This window comes from Caretta caretta, chromosome 28 (genome assembly GCF_965140235.1).
Source record: "Caretta caretta isolate rCarCar2 chromosome 28, rCarCar1.hap1, whole genome shotgun sequence".
NCBI lineage: Eukaryota > Metazoa > Chordata > Testudines > Cheloniidae > Caretta > Caretta caretta.
Genome location: NC_134233.1, coordinates 14,780,534 through 14,799,874, shown reverse-complemented (window position 1 = coordinate 14,799,874; position 19,341 = coordinate 14,780,534). Strand labels below are relative to the sequence as shown.

Below are 19,341 nucleotides of genomic sequence, written 5' to 3'. Positions count from 1 at the left end.
TCTCCTTTATGGGTTCTTTGATGTCTAATAAGGTATGAGCTCTGAGTGAAGCTTTTCCCACACTCGCAGCATTCATAGGGTCTCTCTCCCACATGGATTCTCTGGTGTGTAATAAGGCTTGAGATTTGAGTGAAGCTTTTCCCGCACTCGCAGCATTCATAAGGTCTCTCCCCCGTGTGGATTCTCTCATGTCTAATAAGGTCTGAGCTCTGAATAAAGGTTTTCCCGCACTTACAGCATTCATAGGGTCTCTCCCCTGTGTGGGTTCTCTGATGTGTGACCAGTTTTGAGCTCTGAGTGAAGGTTTTCCCGCACTCATAGCATTCATAAGGTCTCTCTCCTGTGTGGATTCTCTGATGTTTAAGAAGGGCTGAGCTGTCAATGAAGTTTGTCCCACACTCACAACATTCATAGGGTCTCTCCCCTGTATGTATTCTCTGATGAGTAATAAGGTTTGAGCTCCGTGTGAAGCTTTTCCCGCACTCACAGCATACGTAGGGTCTCTCTCCTGTGTGGATTCTTTGATGTTTAAGAAGGGCTGAGCTGTCAGTGAAGTTTTTCCCACACTCACGGCATTCATAGGGTCTCTCCCCTGTGTGGGTTCTCTGATGCGTAATAAGGTTTGAGCGCCTAGTAAAACTTTTCCTGCACTCAGAGCATGCATAGGGTCTCTCCCCTGTATGGATTCTCTGATGTGTAAGAAGGCTTGCTTGCTGAGTGAAGCTTTTCCCGCACTCACAGCATTCATAGGGTCTCTCTCCCACGTGGATCCTTTGATGTTTAAGAAGGGCTGAACTGTCAGTGAAGTTTGTCCCACACTCACTGCATTCATAGGGTCTCTCTCCTGTGTGGATTCTCTGATGCGTAAAAAGGTTTGATCTCCGAGTGAAGCGTTTCCCACACTCGCAGCATTCATAGGGTCTCTCCCCTGTGTGAATTCTCTGGTGCGTAATAAGTTTTAAGCTCTGAGTGAAACTTTTCCCACATTCACTGCATTCGTAGGGTCTCTCTTTCATGTGAATTATCTCATGTCTAACAAGGCCTGAGTGGTAACTGAAATGTTTCCCGCACTCAGTGCATGTATTTTTTCTCTTTTCTGTGAGTATTTTCTGCTGGGTTACTGTTTCTTTGAGGTCCTTCTGAGTTCCCCACCCATTCATCGGTTTACATACATTCTCCCCTTTCTGGTTTCCCCGTTCGCTCTCCGGCGTCTCCTGACTCTGACAGGCTTTTCGCTGCTCATTACTCCTGAACACTTTCCCTTTGGATCTTTGTGATAATACCCCATTTGGTTCCACTTGCTCAGCGTCTTCATGCTGGGGTTTCTGCTCCTTGTTCTTCCTCACCGTCCCATCACCTGTTGGGATGCAGAGAGAAGCCTCAGGAAAAGGGAGGGGCAAACCCAAATAAGAGCTAGAGTGAGAGAAAATAAAAATCGGGATCTGAATTCCCCCAAACTCTTCCCTTCTATGGGAGAGAGGAAGGGATCAATTCTGCCGCAAGATCCCACCCAAGCTCTCAATGGGAAGGGAGGGAGGTACTGCCAGGTGTCAGTCAGAATCAGTAGGAGGGCATGAGTGATATGTACCCTGAAGTTACAACACCTCCTGAGGAGACTCCTGAACTTAGAAAGCTCTCATGGTCTTTGTGTGGAATCCCAGCTCTTTCCTCCGGACACTTACAGATTCTGAGTTTGTTTAATGTCTCCTCACCAGTATAGTGAACTCTAAGAATCTCTCTTTCCTTTGACCTCTGGGGCCCAAAACTCTTCCCTTTGTTCCAGGTGGGAAATGATATCAAGTTTGTAAATTGGAAAGAAAGGGGAGATCAGCTGAATGTATAGGTTTATATATTAGTTCAACCACAGTCCACGGTAGACCAGTAAAATCCCAGGGTCAGCTCACCAGGTACCCAAAGGTATACAACACTCTGCAGGGACGGAGCCGGTAGGAAGCCTCACCAACCCCCCCTAGTAACAGCAGCCCCCACTTCCCTAGCCCCCGGACTGGCCCCCCAGCCAAGTTTTTGTCACGGCGGGTATTTTTAGTAAATGACATGGACAGGTCACGGGCCTGTGAATTTTTGTTTAGGGCCCGTGACCGGTGCAGAACTTTTACTAAAACGGAGCCTTAGTTATTATCAAAGAGGCTACTAAAACATAAAGAAGGTAAAACCATGTGCCGGAAAGTGAAGATGCCAGAGAGAGGGCAAGTCCCCCTGGCACTGCTCCTTGCTGACCGAGTGGTCCAGAGACAATGTGAGAGTCCTGGGGAAGCGGGGAACAGCCAGCATGGGCTGGTGGGGTTCGGTGGAGTCAGGAATAGGAAGGGCAGGGAGATCACTGAATGCAGGATCTCAGCAGCATTAGGTGTCAGGAAATCACATTTTGCAGAATTAGGGAATCTAGTGAGTTGGATGTAATGGGTGGGGGTATGAACATCCCTGGGTGTGGAGATGTGACGGGGTGTACAGGCCCCGCACTGGACAAGAAGGGGTTAACCCCACACGCTGGGCAGAGAAAGCCACGCCCCCTCGCCCCTGCTGGGCATGCTCCAAGTGCTGTCTCAGTATAAAAGGGAGACACCCAGCTCATTCCAGACTGACCGTGGGAGAGGCGGGACACACGCTGCTGGCTCCCAGCCCAGGGAACAGCCAAAGCCCCAGACTGCAGGACCTGGAGACACTGAGACCTAGGCAGACACCTGGATACCTGCGGATGCCCCTGTGGAGGCCAGAGTCACCAGGGGTAGCGAGACCCTGAAGACGTCACGGACACGGCATCAGGGGATACAGGAGGAAGAAGCCCAGGGGAGCCAGGATGTGGACCCAGTTAGTGACCCAGCTTTTGTGTTTCAGCTGGATCCCTGCCAACTCCGTGGCACAGATGCTTGCCACTACCAGGGCCTTGGACGGGGACCCGGTGGAAAGCGAGAGCCCTGGTCCCCCTACCCTGGCCACCACCCCCTCCTTGGTGGTGGCCCACTTCCCTGACTCTGGCCAATAAGCTGCATTGTCCTGCTGAGGGGGGCTGTTTTATGGACTCTGACCACCAGGCCATACAGCCCAAGGGAGAGGGAAATTGAATTGATTCTGGCCACTAGGCCCTCGAGTCTGAGTGAGAGGGTGCCCATATTGACTCTGGCCATTGGGCCGTACTGCCCTGAGGCTAAGGGCAGGCAGGCGGACTTAACTGGGGGGCAGCGGCACCCTCACCCCGCCCCCAAAGATGGATGGGGTGTACAGGGCCTGCGACGCATAATGGAGAACGCGGGCGCCGGTCGGCTCCCACTGAAAGGCCCCGTAGGCGAGACAGCTGACGAGTTGACGACCCCTCTGTCCTGACTAGCAGTCACTCTGACCCGAGAAGGAGATGGGCAAGTTCCTGAAACGGCTGCTGGAAAACCCCCAGCAGCAGGTGACCAACTGCAGCAGCCCAGCAATAACAGATGATACAAGAGCTGGCCGCACAACACCGGGTGCGACAAGAACAGTTGGTCCAGCAGGTGCAACCAACAAGATCACCTTCCCCTGCCACAGCTGGGCTGCCAGAAGGGACCCCACCTGTCGGCCTCCCAATAAACCTCACAAAGGTGGGGCCTGGCAATGACCTGGAGGCGTTTCTAGTGACTTTTGAGCAGGTGGCTACCGTGGCCCCTGGGCCACCCTCCTGGCCTTATACCTGATGGGACCAGCCCACGCGGCATCCCGGAATCTGGACCGGAAGACGTTCTGAGCTACGAGAAGGTGAAAGCAGCCATCTTGGATCAAACCGGCATCAACCCCGAAACTTTCCGCCGAGAACCATAGCCCACGAAACGGTCCGGGGCCCAGGTGGCAGAAGCCGTCACTTTAGAAGAGTTCACCCAAATCCTCCCCGGTGTGCGTGGGGGAAGAAGAGGATGCAGCGACGTCGGCCAGCGACATTGGCTGAGACCGTCAAGTTGATGGAAGACTATTTGGCAGCCTAGGGGGGCAAAACCGTGACCCTGTACACCCGAGAGCCTGGGCAAGAGGGATGGCCCAGCAGGGAGTTGAGGGGGGACGCAGTCGCCCCAACCAGGGGACCCACAACGCATGCCCCTGATGCTACCTGCTAATCTGAACCCCAGCCGAAGATGGCCAGCCAGCCAGCCGACCTACAGCCCAGAGAGAGCAGGATCTGTTAGGGGGTCCAGCCCTGACAAAAGGCAGACCTGGGGACCAAGAGGGACCAAGACCGCTGCTATGAGTGTGGCCAGGAGGGGCACTTTTGGCGAGACTGCCCCTATATGGACTGTAGTTATGGGCAGGTGTGCATAGCCAGCCCTTGGGCCCGGAAAAGTGGTCCAGAGAAACTCCTGACCCCCATACGAGTCGACGGGATCTCCACAACAGCCTTGGTAGACTGGTTGCAGCCAGATGCTTATCCGGGCCGGCCCAGTACCAAACCTAGACTGGCAGGGACTGAGACACATCTCTAGTATATCCACGGGGACATATGGCCATATCCGACCGCGTGGGCCAGTCTGGAAACTAGCCACCATGACTAGGTTCTCCAGGTGGGTGCAGCCCCCAAAATTGGCCGACCCTGTGGTCCTGGGACAGGACTGGCTGGGGATCCAGGAGATCCTACGTGAATACAGTTGTCGACCCGCAGAAGAGGGGAAGAAAGGGCTAGCAAGCTGGGGATTACTTGGGCACCGATCAGAGCCTGACTCAGGAGAGTGGCCATCCAACCCCACCGAGACTTCAGGTGACCCATACCCTGATGCGGAGACCCCCCATGAAGGATGCCCACGCAGAGCTGGAGCACGACAGGGACTCATCAGGGAACAGAGGGGGGACCCCACCTTGAGCCGAGCCTGGGAGCAGGTTATGAACCCAAACCGACGGGCGAGTGGAGAGGTTTAACGGACCCCACAAGGTGATGCTGCGTAAGTTGGTGGGAAAATGACTCTGGGCACTGGGACACGTCACTCCCAGCCTGGCTGTTTGCCATATGGGCTGTTCTCCAAGCCTCGACTGGGTTCTCCCCTTCGAGCGTCTCTGTGGGAGGCAACCCCTTTTTCCTTCTCCAAAATAAACACTGCTAGGGTTTGAAGATGCCTGTTTTGTCACTCTACAACACTGACCCCAGACGGACGAAGGTATCTGCACTCAGCCTGATTTGCTGGGCAAGTGAGGTTCATACGTAAGTTATTGTCGCCCAGGGCCCGGTGTCGGTCACGGTAAAATTGCAGAATTCCACTGCAGGAGAGGGAAAAGCCTGCGGCCTGACAGCTGAGGGGGGCACTCAGAGAGACCCGGAAGGGGACAGGGTGCAGCTAGCCCGGTCACTCGTTATGAGACCCACTCCCCTTCCTCCCACTGGTCTCACCCCTCTCCACCTCCTGGGTCTCCAGAAGCAATTGCTCTCGGTGTTCTCGCTTCCGCTCTCAGTCCCTGCAGGCCTCTTCGCTACCTGTTCCCCAAAATTTCCTGTTTCCCAACCACTTTCCCCCACTGTCCTGAGCGATCTCTGCTTCAGACTCCAACAGGGCAGAAGTAAGTATGGCAATACACCAGATACCAGACCACCCTTCGTTCGGGGCAATACACCAGATACCAGACCACCCTTCGTTCCCCGATGGGGGCAGCGCGGCCTTCAGAGCTGGTCTCCCGGCCAGCAGCCGCCATTCTCTGGACGCCCGGATCTGAAGGCAAAAACCAGAGAGAACGGCCAAGTTACAAGAAATTTGTCACATCCTGTGATTTGGGCAAAAAAAAAAAAAAATTAACTTTGAAATGCTTTAAAGAAGAACCGATCTGTCTGCACATTGTAAAAGATGCCACTTGATAGAGCAGAGAAGTTCTATCGGGCTGGTTTAATACGATGCCATGAGAGAGGATCCTTTATAGGTCAGCTTTTCTTCGGGCTGGTCTGTTACTGCTTTCAAATAACTCTGCAAACACACAGAATAAAAGCTTAGTTCACCCATTTCGTTTTTGTATTTGTAAATTAAAAAAAAACAAACAAACCAGGAGTAAGTCATTTAAAAGAGAAGTACGCTCTTTCACATATTCCAGGAAAACGTGATGGACACTGCGTCATCTGCTCCTGGAATTTCCACTGTCCATAACTGTAAAAATTGGAGTCTCACGAGATGAAGGCTTAAAAAACCCGTCAAACAGAACACAGACCACACTGAGCTTGCTTCGGCGGGGGTTCTGTTGTTATAACTGCATAACTTAGCAACTTCTACGTCAGCTACAGAATAAAAAGAATATAAATATATAAACAAGTGCAAAATTCTGGACTTAGAAAACACGGTTAAATCGCGGACAACGTCTTTACAAGAATCATCACTTGATTAGGCTAATCGAAGCGGCGAAAGTTGATGCCAGAGCTTATTCTGAAAAAAAAGTTCCCTGTATTAGGAATTAATTTGTCAGGAACCCGTACGTTCTAGCTTTAACACACGTAGAAGATCAGGGTTGGAAGAGACCTCAGGAGGCCATCTATTTGCGGATGATACTAAACTGGGAGGAGTGGTAGATACGCTGGAGGGGAGGGATAGGATACAGAAGGACCTAGACAAATTGGAGGATTGGGCCAAAAGAAATCTGATGAGGTTCAATAAGGATAAGTGCAGGGTCCTGCACTTAGGACGGAAGAACCCAATGCACAGCTACAGACTAGGGACCGAATGGCGAGGCAGCAGTTCTGCGGAAAAGGACCTAGGGGTGACAGTGGACGAGAAGCTGGATATGAGTCAGCAGTGTGCCCTTGTTGCCAAGAAGGCCAATGGCATTTTGGGATGTATAAGTAGGGGCATAGCGAGCAGATCGAGGGACGTGATCGTTCCCCTCTATTCGACATTGGTGAGGCCTCATCTGGAGTACTGTGTCCAGTTTTGGGCCCCACACTTCAAGAAGGATGTGGATAAATTGGAGAGAGTCCAGCGAAGGGCAACAAAAATGATTAGGGGTCTGGAACACATGAGTTATGAGGAGAGGCTGAGGGAGCTGGGATTGTTTAGCCTGCAGAAGAGAAGAATGAGGGGGGATTTGATAGCTGCTTTCAACTACCTGAAAGGGGGTTCCAAAGAGGATGGCTCTAGACTGTTCTCAATGGTATCAGATGACAGAACGAGGAGTAATGGTCTCAAGCTGCAGTGGGGGAGGTTTAGACTGGATATGAGGAAAAACTTTTTCACTAGGAGGGTGGTGAAACACTGGAATGCGTTACCTAGGGAGGTGGTAGAATCTCCTTCCTTAGAGGTTTTTAAGGTCAGGCTTGACAAAGCCCTGGCTGGGATGATTTAACTGGGAATTGGTCCTGCTTCGAGCAGGGGGTTGGACTAGATGACCTTCTGGGGTCCCTTCCAACCCTGATATTCTATGATTCTATGATTCTATGATCTAGTCCAACCCCCTGCTCAAAGCAGGACCAAGCCCCCACTAAATCAGCCCATCTGCAACATCTGTCTCAGAACTGGCAAGAAACCACGCTTTCTCTCTCACAATACGTGCGGTGTATAGACAACAGGAGCCTGGCCTGGTGATTTTACTTCAGGATACAGAGACCGAAGTATGGAAGAACATAGAAGTGTTCTTTATTCATCCCGACAGCAGCAAATCTTGGAAAGGTTGGCAGACAAATCTACACCAATGTAGAGCGGCTCCAAAACTCTGAACTGCCAAACCACAGCAGGAGCGGGGGATGGATCCTTGCAACCTTCATGAGTTCAAAGCGGCTATTGTGGCCCGTCAAGCTCCCCGTGGGGGCCCCCCCCCCGGACCCTCCCCAGCGCGCTGTGGCCCTAGCCTACCTCCAGGCCAGGGGTGGCCAAACTATGGCCTCGGGGCCGGATCCGGCACCTCAGGGCTTTGGATCCAGCCTGCAGATTTGCCAACCCCATGGTGCTGAGGGCCCCACACTGCCCTCGCGGCCCCCGGGGGGAAGGGGAGCAGAGAACTCCATGAACGGGGACCCACGGCCAGTGGGAGCTTCGGGGGAGGTACCCATAGGCAAGAACAGCTCATGGAGTGCTCTGCTCCCCATCCCCCTGGGGCCACATGGACAGGGTGCCCACCGCTTCCCGGAGCACAGGGGGCCGGGGCCAGGGCATGCAGGGAGCCTACCCTGGCCCCAGTGCGCACCCCTGCCTCCCCGGAGCCGCTCAAGGTAAGCGGCGCAGGGCCGGAAACCGAACCCCTCCTGCAGCCCGCACCCCAACTCCCTGCCCTGAGCCCCCTGCCGCACCCCAAACCCCTGCCGCATCCCGCACTCCCTTCTGCACCCCAACTCCCTGCCCTGAGCCCCCTGCCGCACCCCAAACCCCTGCCGCATCCCGCACTCCCTTCTGCACCCCAACCCCCTGCCCTGAGCCCCCTGCTGCACCCCGCACTCCTTCCTGCACCCCAACCCCCTGCCGCATCCCGCACTCCCTTCTGCACCCCAACTCCCTGCCCTGAGCCCCCTGCCGCACCCCAAACCCCTGCCGCATCCCGCACTCCCTTCTGCACCCCAACCCCCTGCCCTGAGCCCCCTGCTGCACCCCGCACTCCTTCCTGCACCCCAACCCCCTGCCGCATCCCGCACTCCCTTCTGCACCCCAACTCCCTGCCCTGAGCCCCCTGCCGCACCCCAAACCCCTGCCGCATCCCGCAACTCCCTTCTGCACCCCAACCCCCTGCCCTGAGCCCCCTGCTGCACCCCGCACTCCTTCCTGCACCCCAACCCCCTGCCCTGAGCCCCCTGCTGCACCCTGCACTCCTTCCTGCACCCTAACCCCCTGCCCTGAGCCCCCTGCTGCACCCTGCACTCCTTCCTGCACCCCAACCCCCTGCCCTGAGCCCCCTGCTGCACCCCGCACTCCTTCCTGCACCCCAACCCCCTGCCGCATCCTGCACTCCCTTCTGCACCCCAACTCCCTGCCCTGAGCCCCCTGCCGCACCCCAAACCCCTGCTGCATCCCGCACTCCCTTCTGCACCCCAACTCCCTGCCCTGAGCCCCCTGCCGCACCCCAAACCCCTGCCGCATCCCGCACTCCCTTCTGCACCCCAACCCCCTGCCCTGAGCCCCCTGCTGCACCCCGCACTCCTTCCTGCACCCCAACCCCCTGCCGCATCCCGCACTCCCTTCTGCACCCCAACTCCCTGCCCTGAGCCCCCTGCCGCACCCCAAACCCCTGCCGCATCCCGCACTCCCTTCTGCACCCCAACCCCCTGCCCTGAGCCCCCTGCTGCACCCCGCACTCCTTCCTGCACCCCAACCCCCTGCCCTGAGCCCCCTGCTGCTCCCAGCGGGCAGGGGCAGAGCGGGGGCTGGGGGGAGGGGTGTGATGCAGCCCTCGGGCCAACGTACGAGTCCTCATGTGGCCCTCCTGGTGATTCGAGTTTGAGACCCCTGCCTTACATGGATCAAATCTTTGGCTCCTGCAGTCAGGTTTCTGCATGCTCCCAAAAATAACGTAAGGGAAGGCGCGAACCCTGGCAGACGGAAGGGGAGATGGACCCCATCTCGGGCTAGCGCAGAGAAGCAGAGAGTGGAGCCACTGATAAAACTGAGGGTGATTTTCAGCTGAGACGTATGTCTGAAATTATTTGTAAAAGACAAAATAATAATCATGAATAATCCCGTCTGAGCCCCCGAACCCCTTCTGCACCCACATGGGGAAACTGCCCTAGATGCATGGAGCACCTGGCGTTGCTGCTTGCCCCCCCCCACCCCCCCAAGCCCCCCAGAGCTCCCTAGGAGGGCACAGAGGAATGTTTGGGGGCGGGGGGATGCACTCTGCACATCACCGCTCACCCCTCTAACGTTCCTCCATGCGGACAAAGCAGGGAGAAATCCGGGCGCCTCCCCATGCATCACCTCTGTGAGTTTGGGGGGGGGGGGCAACACCCCTTATGTCCCCCCAACTCTGCCCATTCACTGCACTCCCCACTGTCACTCACTGCTCTGGGCGCCCCTCTGCCCATTGGCATCATGCCCCTCTTCTACCACCCGGGCGGGCACCCGTGTCGCCAACACCTAAAGCCGGCCCTACCTGGGCAGGAGCTAACTGGAAGCCCTGTTTGTTTATAACCTAGTCCCTCTGTCCCGAGATGGTCCCTTGGCTCACAGTCATCACAAACCGATGCCCGGTCGTTGTGTCTCTCCAGGGCACTCCATTCATATATGGACAGTTCCTTATAGCGTATCCCTGCCAACCTGGGCAGGCCTACCTTACTCCAACAGACGTTAATTCCCCGGTCCCAGAGGAGGAATTAACGCCTTCACCCCCAGTGGGTAACAAAGCAAAACGAGAGAGGAAACTGAGTCATACATATTGTTCATGACAAAAGAATATTAATTAAGAATGCCCACATTCTCCACAGGGCGATACGGGCAAAGTGAAGGGCTAGGATGATAAATCGTAAAATCCGGTCTGAAAAGGACATCAAGAGGGCATCTTGTCCGACAACCCTGAGGCAAGGTGAGGATGTAGTTCCCCGGATTCTCCTCCTTCCCTTTCCCCCCTAAAATACAACCCCCGCCCCTTCAAAAAGTTCTAAAAAACTTTGAACTACGGTTCTAATTATCTGACTGATCTCAGTCACTTGCCACGTCTCTCAGCTAGTACCCGCCACCCCACTGCCGCGACGGGGAAGCAGCGTCGCAAAAGTGACTAACTGAGGAGTTTGGCACGCGGAAAAGCGAGGAGCCGGCGATTGAAAGGCACGCGACGTGTGCATGAAAAGCCGCGAGGCCGAGGCTTCTCTGATTAGCCACAATATTTCCAGTCATCTACAATCACAATAATGGTTTGGACCGAGAGAACAGACTGGGGCCATTGAACCTGGCACCCATGCACTTGGGGATAGACATTTCAGCCCTGCCACTGATACCTTTCAGGCACTGTGCATTCGGCATTTCGCTTGCGTCCCGCAGGAGTTCCTCTTGGAAGTTTTTGCCCTCGGATACCAACATTTCTGGGTTCAGAGCAATATTTTAAAAGTCCTTGAAAACACACGCGCAGACTCTGACATGGTCTGCTCTCATCCCTCTGTTGATAAGGGCTGTGGAAAATCCCCCTTCCCCCATCCAACATGTCTATTCTGGCAAAAGCTCGAGTGTAGACACTGGTATAGTATCGAAAGCATCAATTAAAAAAAAAATCAAGGAAATTAAATGCCCATAAACTACGTTCAAGGAAAGTCAAGTTGCCCAGTGTGGTCTCATGCCTTTCACCATAGGGACAAGGCTAAACGTAGACTTCGGGAAACCAGAAAATGAAGAGCTCAAGTACATACCACCCTCACAGTGTAACCTTAACTCTGACCCCCCCCCCCCCGCTCCCGCCCACACACACACAACTCCTGAGAGTAAGAGCCACTGGGAATGGTTTAGTAAGGTTTTGCAAAGGTTAACTAATGACCACAAGAACTGGAGACTTCTTTTCCTGAAGGATGTCAAGATGGGAAGATAATTTAGTCATACACAAGGTAGTCAGTTCAGTATAGTCGTGACCGGGTGAAATTCGATGGCCTGTTATACAGGTCAGACTAGATGCCCGATCGTCTCTTCCGGCACTCAAATCTATCAATCTACAATAGATACGAGGAAGGACTAAGAGAACATGCCACTGTTTGTGTTGTGTTCACAGACGGGAATCCCAGCATTTATCGGCATGCCCTCCGGCTGCGTGCACGGGGTCAGCCGTAGCTGTAATCGGATGGGGGAGGGAGCAGTTGGGGCGGCTTGGCAGAGCTGGGACTGTGGTATGGAGGGAGGTGCGGGTGACCCCGGAGGGACCGGGTCTGCCCCATGGCCATGCTGAGTTTAGTAGATTGTGTCAGGATAGGTCTAGGGGCACGCATGCTCGTGCTCTGCAGTGCGAGGGGTAAGTGAAGATGACGACTCCGGAGGATTCCTGCCGGAGAGGATAAAGGGGTGGCCTCATTCTGCACGCCTGAGCCGGTTCCCGTGGAGTAGAGTCAGGGTTTGAGTGCAGGCCAGGGGCAGGCAGCTTCTGTTTGCTAGGACAGAAAGAAACCCAAATATCATCGGAGCAAAAGGAAAGGGTTAGACTTTGTGCGGTACTGCTCCTGGGCTCCGTTCCCGGAACGGTTGGTAGCAGGGGAGGGCAGAGGGCGAGTGTGTGTGTCCCTGGCAGGTCGGGGCGATGCTGAAACTGGGCAGAGTTAAGGTGGCACTGTGAGGACGACGTGAACCTTAACCCTGCATTTCCCCTGCCAAGAACCGAGGGGACGGGAACCCTTACCCAGCGAGGTCACGTTCTCACAGGTCTCCTGCATGACGTCTCTGGAGAGGGCTCTCTGAGCGGGGTCCAGCAGAGCCCCCTCTTCCCTGGTGAAATATACAGCCACCTCCTCGAAGGTCACCGGCCCCTGAAAGAGCAAGAGTCCAAAACTCAGGACCTGCTGCCCCAGTCATAGCCCCATTATTCGTGGGGGAGAGGAGCCAATCAAACGGAAACTCTGGGTGGTTCGTTATCAACAGAGTCCCACCCCCACACCGCTCAGAGCATCCAGGAAACACCAGGGTGAGGGGCGAAGAGACACCCCTCCTCTCTCCCAGCAGATCCATCACACACCTACTAGCCACAGACGGATACAGGAGATGGAGCCCCTAGCAGGGTCCCAGGGCGAGCTGCCTGGTAGGAAGCCCAACCTCTTCCTCATTGAGAGCAGCTGGATGTGAGGGGCCAAGGCAGCTTCCCTAAGCCTCCCTGGAGGGTGCCCCCTTCAGATCTTGCAGCAGCCAGGGGGTTTGTTTCCCGTTTCACAAATCCCACTAAAACCCCCAGGGTCTGTTCACAGAATCTAAGCCTCAAACTAAACCAGTCCCAGCCTGTCCCCCTCCCTTTCTCCACCTTGTAGGTTTCCTCCCCTTCCCACCTCCAGACACAACTGCCCAGAAGCGCCCCCCTCCCACGTATTCACTGCCCCTCTCCTTCCAGCAGGAACCGCCCCCCCCCCCGCATTCTCCTGGGGATCCCTTCCTTCCCTGGCTTTGCTGCGGCCCTTTCTCGTCCCTGATCCTTGGTCGCATGGAGCGAAACATTAACCTTACTCTGCAGCACTAAACCCACAGAGACATTTCTAATCCCTCCCAGGGACAGGGTCTGAATCCAACGCTAGGAAAGAGCAGAACCAAAGGAGCCCCCCGGGGGGATTCCCCCTGACACTATCCCCAGGGCAGCACGCAGGGGGAACAGGGAGAGTCAGGGGCTGGTTTTTCCTCTCTCTGCTCCTCACCTTGTTCACAGGAACATGATTGTGCCCAGGGATGGTGCAGCAGGTGTGTCTGGGAGTCTGGCAATCCCCCTCACTCATTTCTCCTCTTCAGTCCCTTTCTCTCCCCCACTTTCCTCTCTCCTTCCACCCTCTAGATGGGAGGCGTGGTCACCATCCCATTCTCGGGGGCTTTCTCTCTCCCGCCGCTGGCCCCGCTCTGTGTGTGCTGGGAAGGGGGATCCCAGGCAGGAAGACGTGTTACCAAAAGCAAGTTATTGGACGCAGTACAGGGTGCGTGGGAGAAATGGAAGGGCCTGGGTGAAGCAGGTCAGACGAGATGACCTAATGATCCTTTCTGGCCTTAATGGTGGGAGCAGCTCTGGGGCTCACAGACATATAGGGAGTGGAGAGGTCTCTCTCAATCCCTTGGGAGTTTCTGGGTCAGGAGTTCCCATCAGCAGCGCCTGGGGCTAGTCCCAGCTGGAGAACGTCCCCACCTTGGCGGGGCTTAGGGGGAGCTTTAATGAAGGTCTCTCCCCAGCAAAAGCGTGGTGGACAGCTATTCTCCACTAGCACAATGGAAATCTCTATGATTAGGGTAAAGCTCATTAATACTTAGCCCTGCCATGAGTGCAGGAGACTGGACTAGATGACCTGTCAAGGTCCCTTCCCGTCTTACGATTGTATAAGACACAAGAATAGTGACACGGGTCAGACCAAGGGTCCATCTAGCCCAGTATCCCGTCTTTTGACAGTGGCCGGCTTCAGGGGCAATGAACAGAACAGGACAATGAATGAGTGATCCATCCCCTATCATCCAGCCCCAGCTTCTGGCAATCAGATGGTTAGGGAGACCCAGAACATGGGGTTGCCTCCCTGACCATCTTGGCTAATGGCCACCGAGGGACCTATCCTGCGTGAAATGACGTCATTCGTTGTTCGACCCAGTTATACGTTTGGCCTTCAGAACGGCCCCCTAAAAGCCAGTTCCAAAGGTTGACTCTGCATTGTGTGAAGAAGTAACTCCAATTTTCCTTCTTTTCCACTTGCTGCCTCTTAATGTCATCCAACCCCTGCTTCTTGTGTGATGAGGAGGGGTAAACGACACGTCCTTATTTACTTTCTCCACACCAGTCATGACTTTATAGCCCTCTATCATATCGCCCCTTAGCCGTCTCTTTTCCAAGCTGAAAAGTCCCCGTCTTATTAATCTCTCCTCATATGGAAGCCGTTCCAGACCCCTCATCATTTCTGCGACCCTTCTCTGTTCTTTTTCCAGTTCTAACTTTTTTCCAAGGCGGGGCATGCAGCGTTCAAGGTATTCAAGCTCATTTCTAAGCAGTAAAATCCCAGAGCCAGCTGCTTTAAGCTGCAGGACACTCTGGGATATTTAACTATTCCCAGCTCTGCTGGGAACACACAGCCATGCGCAGGTCACCAAAGGGGCTCCTAAAAACGCCGAGAAGGCCACTCTGTGTCCCCGAAAGTGAACAGTAACCAGAGGGGCAAGTGCCCCGGATCATCTCACTGAGATGGATCTATGCAGGAAATTGCCCGACTTGATTATGTAAAGAGTTGTCACTTTGGATGGGCTAGCACCAGCAGGAGAGTGAATTTGTGTGGGGGGGTGGAGGGTGAGAAAACCTGGATTTGTGCTGGAAATGGCCCACCTGTTGATCACTTTAGATAAGCTATTACCAGCAGGACAGTGGGGTGGGAGGAGGTATTGTTTCATATTCTCTGTGTGTATATAAAGTCTGCTGCAGTTTCCACGGTACACATCTGATGAAGTGAGCTGTGGCTCACGAAAGCTCATGCTCAAATAAATTGGTTAGTCTCTAAGGTGCCACAAGTCCCCCTTTTCTTTTTGCGAATACAGACTAACACGGCTGTTCCTCTGAAACCTGTCACTGAGAGTGAAGATGAAAGGCCTAGCGAGGAGGGGATCAGAGTATAAAAGGGGACAGCTCAGCTTAGTCTGGGCTGACCGGTGACGGGAGCAGATACGTGTTGCAGGTTCCCAATGGGAGGTGGCTGAAGCTCCAGGACATGGAAGCCAGCTGGGTTGAGACTCCAGCTGACCGCCCGTGGAGGCAAGACAGTGAAAGACGTCAGACTACCAGTGCTGGAAGGCAGGGTATGAAGCGGGCCAGGGAACGGGACTGGAGTATCGGGTGCCCGAGACTGATGAGAGAACCATTGGTTTCCAGGGACCCGGGGGCTGCGCAGTGGGGATGGGAGAAACGCCTGGTGGTGAAGCACTGGAATGGGTTCCCTAGGGAGGTGGTGGAATCTCCTTCCTTAGATATTTTTAAGGTCAGGCTTGACAAAGCCCTGGCTGGGATGATTTAGTTGGGGATCAGTCCTGCTTTGAGCAGGGGGTTGGACTAGATACCTCCTGAGGTCCCTTCCACCCCTGATCTTCTACGATTTTATGATTAGCAGAATATGGTTTGTCACCACCTGAATAGCCAGGAGATAAAGCCACAATAAAACAGTCACTTATCTGCCAGAGAAATGCTCCAGGCAAGCTCCACACCGGTTGATAAATTGTAACTTCATGTAAAGGTCCTATAAACCTCATTCTTGGCCATTACCTATCAGTTTATGTAATTTATTTATTTTTGCGTGCTTTTAAAAAAATGGCTAAAACAGTATTTCACTGGCCCTGGCTTACCACTGCATAAGAGACCAATTACTTGGATCAGCTGGCAGAAATGTTCTTACGTTGAGGTTAGTCACTGGGTCAACATAACACTGTCCCTCAACGACAACTGTGCTCCCAGTTCAGAAGGAAGAGCAGGTGTGAAGCATTAAGTGTCAGCCTGAAGGAGTGAGCCTTTCCCATTTACCGACGGCAAAGGAACCGGCTCTAGGTAAGACGAATAAAGTTAAGACAAATTCTGATGCTAAACGAGTGTATTTCGGTGGAGCGCCCCTTGGGAAAACGACGGGGTCTGATTGTTCCCGCGTGAAACCCTCATTAGGGTGAACGTCAGCTGTGTGTACACTTTTGTTGAAATTTACCCAGGAACATAAATGGCCACAGAAAGTCCCCCAGGGCCGCAGAACCATCACGGTTACATGACGTGAATGGGTACAGTGTGCCAGAATCACAGGGTCTGGGACAGCAACTGCAAAGAGGGTACGTATCTGCTCTGGCCACGGGTTGGGGTGTTTATTCTGTACACACACCCCCGCACCATGCCTCAGTTTCCCCATTTCCCAGATGGAAATAATGACCTTGACCTTCCTCTGTAAAACACTTTGAGATTTATAAATAAGCACTAAATATGGCTGGCTTTTTGAGTTGTGTGTTAAAAGGAAATTAGCCAAACTAGGACGAACGGAAACGTTTTTGTGACCGGTGTGGTCTGACTTCCAATGGCAACAATTCCCTGCTGTGCATTTGAACCTCCCCACACGGTGTTTGCAAAAGCTTTTTGAGGGCAGAGGGACCTATCTAGGGGCCTATCTATGGAGCGGTTATGCGAGTGGCCTTCTGGAAAGAAGCCCGGGGGGGGGGGACGTCAAGCCAAATGAAGGTTTGCCTGAGCCCATGTATTTGTAAAGTCTGCCCAGCGTGGGCAGTGAACCACACAATGACGGGGTCCAAATTAACTGTTACCGCTCAAGAAAGAGATCGCGGGGCCGTTGTGGCGAGTTCTCTGCAAACATCCATTCGACGTGCCGTGGCCGTCAAAAAGCGAACAGAAAGTTGGAAATCATTAAGAAAGGGATAGAAAATAGGACAGAAAATATCCTATTGCCTCTATATAAATCCATGGTACCCCTACATCTTGAATACTGCGTGCCGATCTGGTCGCCCCACCTCAAAAGAGATATATTGGAATTGGGAAAGGTTCAGGGAAAGGGCGACAAAAATGATGAGGGGTCTGGAACAGCTTCCGTATGTGGAAAGATTAATAAGACTGGGACTTTTCAGCTTGGAAAAGAGACGGCTAAGGGGAGATACGATAGAGGTCTATAAAATCATGACTGGTGTGGAGACAGTAGATAAGGCAGTGTTGTTTGCTACTTCTCATAACACAAGAACAAGGGGTCACCCAATGAAATTATTAGGCAGCAGGTTTAAAACAAAGAAAAGGAAGCATTTCTTCACACAACGCACAGTCAACCTGGGGAACTCCTTGCCAGAGGATGTTGTGAAGGCCAAGACCATAACAGGGTTCAAAAAAGAACTAGATAAATTCATGGAGGTTAGGTCCATCAATGGCTATTAGCCGGGATGGGCAGGGATGGTGTCCCTAGCCTCTGTTTGCCAGAAGCTGGGAATGGGAGAGAGAGGACGGATCACTTGATGATTCCCTGTTCTGTCCATTCCCTCTGGGGCAACTGGCCCTGGCCACTGTCAGAAGACACTGGGCTAGCTGGGCCTTTGGTCTGACCCAGTAGGGCCATTCTTCTGTTCTTAATGGATCATTGTATGTGTGCGTGAGACTCTGAAGGGGAACTGGACAGACCTACCTTAATTATCCAAGCCGATCCAGTGAAAAAATATAAACAACATGAAGGTTGAATAATCTATAGGATTTTCAAAGTGCTTTGTACTGTTAATACAAGAGGACGGGAAGATGAGTGTTTTTTCAAACTACCGTGAGCCTTAGTGTCCTGATTTAAAAAGAAACACTGACTTTGATTTCGAAATTGCGGTGTTATATTTTACAGTCAGATGAGACCGTCACAGATGCAGCCCTGTCTGAACATTAAATCACTCAAGCATTTGGCATAAGAGGAAAAGATTCTTCCTATCCAAAATTCCCCTGCTCTTTCCAAAGAGGTGGCTGCATTTCCGCAGTGCATTTATACGTAGCGTGTGCGAAAGCAAAGTGCACTGATCCTGGCGGAAGGAGGGAGCGGGAATGAACCGCTAAGTCCTGCGGAGGTCACCTGAAGACAGACCTTCTCTGGGAGCCGTAGGAGGCTGGGAGCTCTTGGCGGGGTCCCGCTGGTTGGGGTCCGGCCAGTGAGATGGAGCCGCGGAGAGGTGTTCTGGAAGCGATGGTTCCCCCACTGCCCGGCCACCCACATGGGCAGGGGAAGCGAAGGGCAGGCAGTGAAGCCCAAAGTTCGTGTGGGCCCAGCAGCAGGGGTGGGGAGCTGCCTTGGGCAGCTGGGGGGAAGCCTAGACTGGGTGACCGGGGGCTGGTCAGTCTACGTAGGGGGAGCACGGCCCTCTTTTCCCCCTCCTGTGCCCCTGCCCTGTTGCTGGCAGAGAACGGGCACGCCTTCCCCACCCCAGAAGCAGCCGCACCCCACAACTGCCTTGCTATTTAGCGAAGGAGTGGGCGCACCGATTGGCCACCTAAACCGTGTGTGTGTGTGTGTGTGTGTGTGTGCGGGGGGGAGGGAGGGGAACACACTTGCAGATCTTTTGTCGATTTAAAAGGGCCAGTGCAGAGAAACCGGAGGCAAATCTGGGGCAGGCTGGCGAGGGAAAGGCGGGGAATAGACACGGAGTTTATAGCTTTCATGGGGAAGAAAAAGGCCAAAACTTGGGGGGGGGGGGTGTTCAGAGAAGACAGGCAAGATCTGCTGGAACTTGACCCCCCCTTTACAGGCAAATCCCCTGCAATTCACAGTCTCCCCCCCCCTCTCCACCGGAGTGTTTATCTCTCCCCTTCCAGACACAGACACGGGGTGGGGGGGACCCCCCCCCCCTCCATACCTCACTTTCCCACGGTCTCTGTCTCACTTTCCCTCTGGCTCCGGGCTGGTCCCAGCGGGAGAAAGTCCCCGGCCGGGCAGGGAGGGGTTAATGAGGGGATTCCCCCCCCCCCCAGCACGGACCCCGGGGGGAGCCGCAGCTGCTCGCCCAGCGTCTGATGATCTTGTTCTTTGTTCTCCCTGATTCCTGTCTCCTTCCTCCCGGCACCCACCGCTCCCGGCTGCTCCAGCCCCTTCCTGTGCCCGGCAAACCCCCGCCCCGTCCCGGGCTGGGGGGTGTCTGCGGGGGCTGGGGTCTGCCCTCGGGGACCGGGACAGGGGGAAAGAGGAGAGAGAGCGAGACCCTGGGCAAGGGCCTGCAGCTGCAGGGGGCATCAGTGGGGAGAGAGATTCCCGCCTCCCCACATCTGCCCCTCCCCTCCATTTGCTGCCCCATCCCTGGGCTG

The 19,341-nt window shown here is 54.1% G+C and overlaps 1 protein-coding gene across 1 annotated transcript in view; it reads right to left on the bottom strand.

Annotated features, from left to right (window-relative positions):
* LOC142068386 (uncharacterized) overlaps positions 1-19,341 on the bottom strand; it is a 67,295-nt gene that overhangs the window by 1,256 nt on the left and 46,698 nt on the right. The window contains 4 exon segments of the mRNA XM_075123801.1: positions 1-1,357; positions 12,232-12,358; positions 13,229-13,313; positions 16,060-16,079. Coding sequence (XP_074979902.1) covers positions 1-1,357; positions 12,232-12,358; positions 13,229-13,313; positions 16,060-16,079 — 1,589 coding nt within the window.